Source organism: Gekko japonicus, unplaced genomic scaffold (genome assembly GCF_001447785.1).
Source record: "Gekko japonicus isolate JY-2015 unplaced genomic scaffold, Gekko_japonicus_V1.1 scaffold399, whole genome shotgun sequence".
Classification (NCBI taxonomy): Eukaryota; Metazoa; Chordata; class Lepidosauria; order Squamata; family Gekkonidae; genus Gekko; species Gekko japonicus.
In genome coordinates, this window is record NW_015175981.1 from 382,139 (window position 1) to 391,705 (window position 9,567).

The 9,567-nt window shown below is 50.3% G+C and overlaps 1 protein-coding gene across 1 annotated transcript in view; it reads right to left on the reverse strand.

The window, feature by feature from the left end:
* The window catches only part of IFIH1 (interferon induced, with helicase C domain 1), a 55,291-nt gene extending 47,082 nt beyond the window's left edge, over nt 1-8,209 (reverse strand). Inside the window, exon 1 of the mRNA XM_015426233.1 lies at nt 7,351-8,209. Within this exon, the coding sequence (XP_015281719.1) occupies nt 7,351-7,803 (453 nt within the window). The 5' untranslated portion in view covers nt 7,804-8,209. The remainder of the gene's footprint in view (nt 1-7,350) is intronic.
* Nucleotides 8,210-9,567: the final 1,358 nt, after the last annotated feature.

Below are 9,567 nucleotides of genomic sequence, written 5' to 3' on the forward strand. Positions count from 1 at the left end.
ATGGCAAACCTAAACAGCATGATAAAAAGTAGAGACATCACCCTGCCAACAAAAGTCCGTATGGTCAAAGCAATGGTATTCCCAGTAGTCATGTATGGCTGCGAGAGTTGGACTATAAGGAAGGCCGAGTGTGAAGAATAGATTCTTTTGAACTATGGTGCTGGAGAAGACTCTTGAGAGACCCTTGGACTGCAAGAAGATCAAATCAGTCAATCCTAAAAGAAATCAACCCTGACTGTTCCCTGGAAGGCCAGATAATGAAACTGAAGCTCAAATACTTTGGCCACCAAATGAGAAGGGAGCACTCACTGGAGAAGACCCTGATGCTGGGAAAGATTGAAGGTCAAAGAAGATGGGGACGGCAAAGGATGAGATGGTTAGACAGTGTCATGAAATTGAGCAAACTTCAGAGGACGGCGGAAGACAGGAAGGCCTGGCATGATCTGGTCCATGGGGTCGCGAAGAGTCAAACTCGACTGTGTGACTGAACAACAACAAACAATATTGCACACATTTATGTCCAGCATAAAAAAACAGCAGTTTATGCCAGACGTAAATGTGTGTGATATCAAACTGACCACTAGAGTGCAAAATACATGTGGAATAGACCTCCCCAAAAAACCTAGGAACTTTCAAGTGAGTAAAATGAGAATGCAGAAAGGCCCTATGTCTGGGTGAAACTCTAGGATTCTCCCAAAACTCTATTGTCTTCTGCTGGAAGTGACAACACCGCCACACCTGTCTGCTCCCCCTAATTCCTCTCAAGGGATGCCAGAGTCATTTTCTAACCAATGAGAGCTGCCAGGGGGCCTACTCCCAACTGCAGCTTCTGCCAATGAGTGAGGAAGTTACCTTCACTCCTCCTTCCCTGGTGTTGCCAGTGAGGGAAGGAGTCTCCATCCCCTTCATCCCCTGCTTTCCCTTTGCAGTTTGCTTGGTGCCCTTTGCAGTTTGCTTGAAGCACGTGGCTCAGTCATTTTCAAGCATTAGCCTGCTAGCTTGTGCCAGACAACCATCGAGTCCTCTGAGCACATAAGGTGGGAGCTTTTCAGGGCTTCATTTTTGCTGGGGGAGTCTTCAAAGGTGGTTGGAAAAAGAAGGGGTGGAAATGTGGCTGGAAACAGCTTTTGTTAATGAGGGAAGGTCTTCCTCTCCAGCTTTCCCCTTCCAGTTTGCTAGGTGCACAAAGCAGTTGCTTCCGTGGGCTCTGAAGCAGATGGCCCAGTTAGGGTTCCCAAGTACTTACCGCGATCCGGCGGGGGAAACATGCTCCCCATCTGGACCATTTCTCCCTGTAACGCACCATGCCATCGCCAGGAAGTGATGCTGGGCGACGCTCTGGCAATGGGGCTGAAAACTCGATGGTACCATCGAGTTTCCAGCCCCATTACCAGAGCGTCGCCTGGCATTACTTCCTGGCAATGGCATGGTGCGGCGCATCTGTTGTCCCCGCGGGAATAATCCTGCAAAGACATCTGTGTCCCCCGCCGAATCACGGTAAGTACTTGGAAAGCCTGGGCCCAGTCCTTTTTGTGCCTTAGCCCACCTGCTTGTATCAACTGTCAAGTCTCATCATAAGCAGCACATAAAGTAGGAGGGGTTTTTTGGCTTTATTTTTGCCAAGGAGGGAGGTGGTTAGAAATGGGGGGGGGGGAGGCGGCAGCAGCCTCTGCATTTTGCCTCTCACTTGTAATTCTGGAAGATCTCTAGGCCCCACCTGGAGGCTGGCAACCCTATTGCATTCCAGCCTGAGTGCCTGTAGCTATCCTTGAATCCTTAGCAAGTTACATGGAGCCAAACCAGAGCAGGGCTTTGGGCTTTTGAGGGCGGATGAGGTCAATGGAAGATAATGTGAATCAAAGGGGCCATACATCCAAGAAAATACACATTCTTCTGTGAGCAAAGCCTATTTCTTGCTCAGAGGAAGAAACAAAAACACTTTTATAGCTTGGCTCAAACACATGGCGGGTGGGGGGAGATTCCCATCAGGCACACTGCAACCCAGGAAAGTGGAAGTGAGGACAAATAATGGGGAGGGGGTCTTCATGCTCTTTACCAGGGTAAACAAACTGAAATGGAAAAGGGAGTGGTTAAAGAAGAAAAAGTAGAGCCAAAGGAGAGGAACCAAGTGGAATGGGTATGGCTACAGGAGGAAGGAACTGTACTAAAGGAAAAAGGGGTCCTGGTTATAGTTTTTTGCCCAGAGCCCACAAAAACCTTTAACTGGCCCTGGATATTGCAATCACCCACATTTTGCACCAGTCGGCCTAAGCAATGCACTTTGCAGAGGTTGTGATTTCTCTCTCTTTCTCTCTGTGCCACAAATTCACTTGCTCTGTAGCTTGGCTCACTTCCTTACAAATTTTGATTGGGCAGGCTTTGCGCTCACTGTTGCCAATTTACAAACTGTCCTTTTCACTTGTGAAGTCAGTATTCTAGAAAGGTTTCTGGAGTTATTCATTTTCAGTTCTTGCCTTGTGCTAACATATGGATTAGGCTGAACATGGACTGTGTTAAACAAATCTGTTGTTGGTTGTGTACTGATCTGACTATCAAGCGTATGTTGTAGAAACTGAACTAGGAATGAGGACAGCCAGGTTCAGATCTCTGCATCCCATGACATTTACTGAGCAATCTTCTTGGATCAGCCATTCTCTTTCAGCCTAACCTATTTCACAGGGTTGCTGTGAAGGTAAAATGAACAGGGGAGAATCATGTATACCATGTTAAGCTCCTTAAAGAACAGAACTGTGAAAAATATATATATAAAGGCATGAAGCTCATAGGTAGGCCCTGCATCTTTCCCACCCTGCCCCACCAGATTCCATCCACATGCATACTAGGCTCTTCCCCAGCTCCAGCCCCATATACTAGGGTTGTCAACAATGCTCCCTCTAAGCTGTGGAGCCTTGTGAGCAAAAATTCTACTTTGTGAGCTACTGGCATTAAAGTTGTGAGCAAGCAATTTGGCTACTGCATAAATTAATTCACTCTGGAGCCATCCTTCATGAGCAAAGACAAAAATGTGCTGTCAATTTCACTCAGCCATAACCAAAGAATTGTTGTCATCTTTATTTCCTCCTAATTTTAGTTCTAGTAGGGGGAAAAGCTATTCAGTATCTACTAAAGGATACTAATCCTAATATTACAGCTTTAGTGGCCAATTTTCTTGCCGAAGCAGTCAAAGTTAGATCTATTCTCATAAAGGAATGATTCATATTGTTTATTATGTTCCCAAATATCCATACTGTGTTATTGTATATCTATGTATCTTACTGCTATGCCATTAAAGGTATTTGACTTTGACAAATTTGTGTGAGCCAGAAGCTAAAAACTGTGAGCTAGCTCACACTAACTCAGTCTAGCAGGAACACTGGTTGTCAACATCCAGGTGGCCGTGGCTATCTCTCAGAACCACAAGGGATCTCTAGACTGCAGAGAGTTCCTCTGGAGAAAATGGCTGTTTTTGAGGATGGGCTGTATAGAAATTATCCCTCCACTCCCCCAAACCCTGCCCTCCCCAGGCTCCACTCCCAATCTCCAGGAATTTCCCAACCTGGAGTTGGCAACCCCACATACCAACACCTTCTTCAGGAGTTAGCAATTTCTACTGTGTCATCACTTCACCGATTTCATCCTTCAGTGTTGGGGGTTTTAAGCATCCATGTCTAACATCTTAGACGTACGGGTTTTTTGTTTTGTTTTTTAAAGGGGCGTGTGAAATGGCCCCGGAAGCCGACCCGGAGGGAATCTCGGAAGGCGTACTAGGGCCAGTCACCGGCGTAATCTTCAGGGGGGCGGCGGGGCTTCAGCCCCCACCGAAATTTTTAGGAAGGTGCTCAGCCTCCCCCGGGGGCAGGGGTCTTTTCCTGCCTGAGCAAGGTGGCACTATGCTCTGGAAGTGAGCCCGGGCGCCCCGCCTCCTCCGCTGTCATTCCTGGCCCGCCTGCGGGGAGCCCGGTTCTAGGAAGGGGAGCGCTTTATTTTCCCTTGGCTTGCTGGAGTTCCCAGCGGCTGCAGGAACCTTGAGCAAGCCGGCTCCTGGGGGGGAGGGGGGAGGGGGGTGCTTGGCTGCCTCAGTGAGGTGAGAGAGGGAGCGCCTCCAGCCACCCTGCCTGCCTGGCAGCCCCTTGGCAGCTCCTGCCAGGGCTTCCTCCGCTTTTTGCCTGCACTTCCTGCTCTGGCACGTTCCTGCTTCCATGGAACATTAGGCGCCAGCTCCTTCCTCCTCCTGGGCATCCGGTTTCCCAGGAGCCACAGTTCCTTTCCTCTCAGCCAGACCCTCCCTGCTGCTGCTAAAGTCCTGCAGGAGGTCCAAGTCATGGCAATCTGGCTGGAGAGGAAACGCACAGCTTGTAGCACCCTGGAGGATTGCCTTGGTGGTGGTGGTGGGGTGAGTTTGAGATCTTCTGCAAACATTCTGAAATGTTTGGCGAAAGAAAGGGGGTGGGAGAAATGCAGAAATAAAAGGGAGAAGAAAAAGAATCCACTTGCCATGGAAATGATCACCGCCGTGATCAGGAAGATCTCTGCACACACGCAGGGATCTTTTGAAATACATATTCACATTTTGCACACTTATGCAAAGACACGCAGCCGTGTTGAATTTTGCTGAGATGCAAGTTCTGCTCATCCCCCCCCCAATAGCCAGTAAAACAAAACAGTCCAGTGGCACCTTTAAGACCAAGTTCTATAAAGGAACCAGCTCTGGCTTCTCTGTCAGGGCAGATCTGCTCATCCCCCCCCCAATAGCCAGTAAAACAAAACAGTCCAGTGGCACCTTTAAGACCAAGTTCTATAAAGGAACCAGCTCTGGCTTCTCTGTCAGGGCAGATCTGCTCATCCCCCCCCCAATAGCCAGTAAAACAAAACAGTCCAGTGGCACCTTTAAGACCAAGTTCTATAAAGGAACCAGCTCTGGCTTCTCTGTCAGGGCAGATCTGCTCATCCCCCCCCCAATAGCCAGTAAAACAAAACAGTCCAGTGGCACCTTTAAGACCAAGTTCTATAAAGGAACCAGCTCTGGCTTCTCTGTCAGGGCAGATCTGCTCATCCCCCCCCCAATAGCCAGTAAAACAAAACAGTCCAGTGGCACCTTTAAGACCAAGTTCTATAAAGGAACCAGCTCTGGCTTCTCTGTCAGGGCAGATCTGCTCATCCCCCCCCCAATAGCCAGTAAAACAAAACAGTCCAGTGGCACCTTTAAGACCAAGTTCTATAAAGGAACCAGCTCTGGCTTCTCTGTCAGGGCAGATCTGCTCATCCCCCCCCCAATAGCCAGTAAAACAAAACAGTCCAGTGGCACCTTTAAGACCAAGTTCTATAAAGGAACCAGCTCTGGCTTCTCTGTCAGGGCAGATCTGCTCATCCCCCCCCCAATAGCCAGTAAAACAAAACAGTCCAGTGGCACCTTTAAGACCAAGTTCTATAAAGGAACCAGCTCTGGCTTCTCTGTCAGGGCAGATCTGCTCATCCCCCCCCCAATAGCCAGTAAAACAAAACAGTCCAGTGGCACCTTTAAGACCAAGTTCTATAAAGGAACCAGCTCTGGCTTCTCTGTCAGGGCAGATCTGCTCATCCCCCCCCCAATAGCCAGTAAAACAAAACAGTCCAGTGGCACCTTTAAGACCAAGTTCTATAAAGGAACCAGCTCTGGCTTCTCTGTCAGGGCAGATCTGCTCATCCCCCCCCCAATAGCCAGTAAAACAAAACAGTCCAGTGGCACCTTTAAGACCAAGTTCTATAAAGGAACCAGCTCTGGCTTCTCTGTCAGGGCAGATCTGCTCATCCCCCCCCCAATAGCCAGTAAAACAAAACAGTCCAGTGGCACCTTTAAGACCAAGTTCTATAAAGGAACCAGCTCTGGCTTCTCTGTCAGGGCAGATCTGCTCATCCCCCCCCCAATAGCCAGTAAAACAAAACAGTCCAGTGGCACCTTTAAGACCAAGTTCTATAAAGGAACCAGCTCTGGCTTCTCTGTCAGGGCAGATCTGCTCATCCCCCCCCCAATAGCCAGTAAAACAAAACAGTCCAGTGGCACCTTTAAGACCAAGTTCTATAAAGGAACCAGCTCTGGCTTCTCTGTCAGGGCAGATCTGCTCATCCCCCCCCCAATAGCCAGTAAAACAAAACAGTCCAGTGGCACCTTTAAGACCAAGTTCTATAAAGGAACCAGCTCTGGCTTCTCTGTCAGGGCAGATCTGCTCATCCCCCCCCCAATAGCCAGTAAAACAAAACAGTCCAGTGGCACCTTTAAGACCAAGTTCTATAAAGGAACCAGCTCTGGCTTCTCTGTCAGGGCAGATCTGCTCATCCCCCCCCCAATAGCCAGTAAAACAAAACAGTCCAGTGGCACCTTTAAGACCAAGTTCTATAAAGGAACCAGCTCTGGCTTCTCTGTCAGGGCAGATCTGCTCATCCCCCCCCCAATAGCCAGTAAAACAAAACAGTCCAGTGGCACCTTTAAGACCAAGTTCTATAAAGGAACCAGCTCTGGCTTCTCTGTCAGGGCAGATCTGCTCATCCCCCCCCCAATAGCCAGTAAAACAAAACAGTCCAGTGGCACCTTTAAGACCAAGTTCTATAAAGGAACCAGCTCTGGCTTCTCTGTCAGGGCAGATCTGCTCATCCCCCCCCCAATAGCCAGTAAAACAAAACAGTCCAGTGGCACCTTTAAGACCAAGTTCTATAAAGGAACCAGCTCTGGTTTCTCTGTCAGGGCAGATCTCCTCATCTCCCCCGACCGCCCACAGCACGCAATAGTAAACCAAAACAGTCCAGTGGCACCTTTAAGACCAAGTTCTATAAAGGAACCAGCTCTGGCTTCTCTGTCAGGGCAGATCTGCTCATCCCCCCCCCAATAGCCAGTAAAACAAAACAGTCCAGTGGCACCTTTAAGACCAAGTTCTATAAAGGAACCAGCTCTGGCTTCTCTGTCAGGGCAGATCTGCTCATCCCCCCCCCAATAGCCAGTAAACCAAAACAGTCCAGTGGCACCTTTAAAACCGAGTTTTATTCAGGTACAGGCTCTCCCTCCCCTGTGAGGGCAGATTTCTCTCCTCACCCCCAGCTATTAATCCAAAACAGTCCAGTGGAGCCGGAGCGGTGTGTGCTGTCTTCTGACACATGTCCTGTGGTGTCAGGGGGTGTGGCCTTCTGTCAGGGGGTGTGGCATATGCTAATGAGCTCCTGCAGCTCTTATTCTACGAAAAGACCCCTGCCCGGGGGCGACTGGTTCCAGTCACCCTTGCTCCTAGCACAGCAATGCCTCTGGCCCAGCCCCAGCCCCCCCCCGGAAAATTGGAAAGTCTACGCCCTTGGGGCCAGTCATCTGCTGCCGAGGACACCTACCCTCTCAAAGTCCTCGCCATTGAAGAGCCGCTGCGCGACACACTTCTCGGCCACCTGCACGGCCCTCAGGTTCTCCACCAAACTCCCCATGAAGATCTCCAGCAGCTGGGTGCCCGTCTCGTGGACTTCTTCCAGGGACGGCGTGGGCAGCTCGTCCAGGCTGGGGTTCAGGTAGGCGGCGGCCCGAAAGCCCCCTCGTCGCAGCGCGTCGTAGAACTCCAGGCACAAGCCCGGCGGGCGGCGAGGCGCGTCCTCCAAGGCTCTCAAGAGCTCGTCGGCCGCTGCTATGTTGCCCTGGTTGTCGCACACCGTTCGGACGTGCTCCTTCACTTCGCGGCTCAGGCAGGGCATGTAGTCCAGCACCTGCACCACCTGCAGGCCTCGCCTGATCTTCGGCCTGAAGCAGGAGACTAGGTAGAGGATGGTCTCGTCGCGGGAAGGGGCCGTGGCCATGCCGGGCGTTTGGCTCTTGGGCACGGTCGTGCGCGCCCTACCAGGAGGAGGAGAAGCCTTTTCGCCGCTCTAGGCGGGGATCGCTCCGGGAAAGGTCTCGCCCCGCTGCTGCTGCTGCTGCTGCTTCCACTCCGGCTGGCCGATCCTTTCTCTGTGCGAGGAGAACGGAAACGTTGTCCCCCAAAAGGCTCCGAAATCGTTTTCTCGAGTTTACCCTCCTGGAGGACAGGACACCGGAGCCAGGCTGAGAGACTTCGGCTTCGGGCGTGTATTTAAACCCAGCCGTTTCGGTTTCTATTCCTGCCTGCCTAGGCGCGCTTGGTTTCCAAACGTCAAAGGCGCTGAGTCAGCTTCGCCCGCTTGAGTTCCTAGAGCGCCTTCCCGGGTTCACCGCATAGAAGTCCTACAGTTTGTACAAATACAAAAGGACGTTGTAGGGGAACCCCGTTATACCAGCTGGGCTCAAATTGGTTTTGTCCTCACAGCATTTTGACACACGGGGAAAAGTTTTCTGCAGTTTGGAAACCGGAGCCGGGGGTGTTGCGGACAGGGCGCTGGGTGTAAAACAGCGCTTTCACGCAGGCATGCCTTGCCTTTTGAAAGTTGAAACCAAGTCGCAGAAATGTCCCAGGCCAGAGTTCGCAACCCTAATATGTCTTTGGGAGCTTGCTGGTCCACATTTCCGGGGGGAAATGAGTTATTTGCCAATTGTGGGAGGGTTTGCCAAACCTGATTCAATAACCATGAGGGCGGTTTTGCCATCTTTAGCTTAGCTATTAAAATATGGTGCTTCAGATACAACTTGTTTAATGTTGGTTAAAGCAGTACACAACCCAATTCCAAACCTGCTTGCTTGAGAGAAAACCCCACTCAGTTCAGTGGGATGTATTTCATAGCAGGTGAGCCTGCATTGCAGCTATAGATGCCAGTCTCCAGGTGGGATCTGGAGAACCACCAGAATTACAATTCATCTCCAGACTACAAAAATCAGTCCCCCTGAAGAATATGGATGTTTTGGAGGAGAAAATGGATGCTGTGGTATTGTACCCCACTGAAGTCCCTGTCCTCCCCAGGCTCCATCCCCAAATCTCCAGGAGTTTCTCAACCTGGATCTGGCAAGCCTTCCCCACAATCTCCCACTGGAGGCCAGGGGGGACCCTGGCGACTCTAGTTGCAGCCAATGTTCCCACCAAAGTCTTCACAAACCCACCGAAAGTAATCCAAACTGGTTTTAAAATACATTTAATTTTTTTTTCTGCTGTCAAGTTACAGCTGACATGGCGACCCTGTAGGGTTTTCAAGGTAAGAGATATTGAAAGGCAGTTTGCCATTGCTTGCCTCCATGTTTTGGTATTCCTTGGAGGGAATCCTTTTCAAATGCTAGCTGGGGCTGACCCTCCTGAGCTTCTGATGAGATTGGGCTAGCCTGGGCTATCCATCTCAAGATATATTTTAAACTACATCTTTTAAAATTACTAGCTCCAGTTTCTCCAGTTTTTCTCCCTGCTACGGTCTGCCTGGCAATGGCTCTCCTCCTTTCTCCAGGGTCAGAGGGTGGCACTGGGGGAGAGGATTTCTCCCCAATATCCATTGGATTGCGGCATCCCTCAGGGGGCGATCCTCTCCCTGATGCTGTTTAATATCTATATATGCCCCCTTGCCCAGTTAATCTGGGGGGTTGGGCTGGGGTGTCATCAATATGCTGATGACATCCAGCTCTATCTGTTAATGGACAGACAGCCAGACTCGGCCCCAGATATTTTG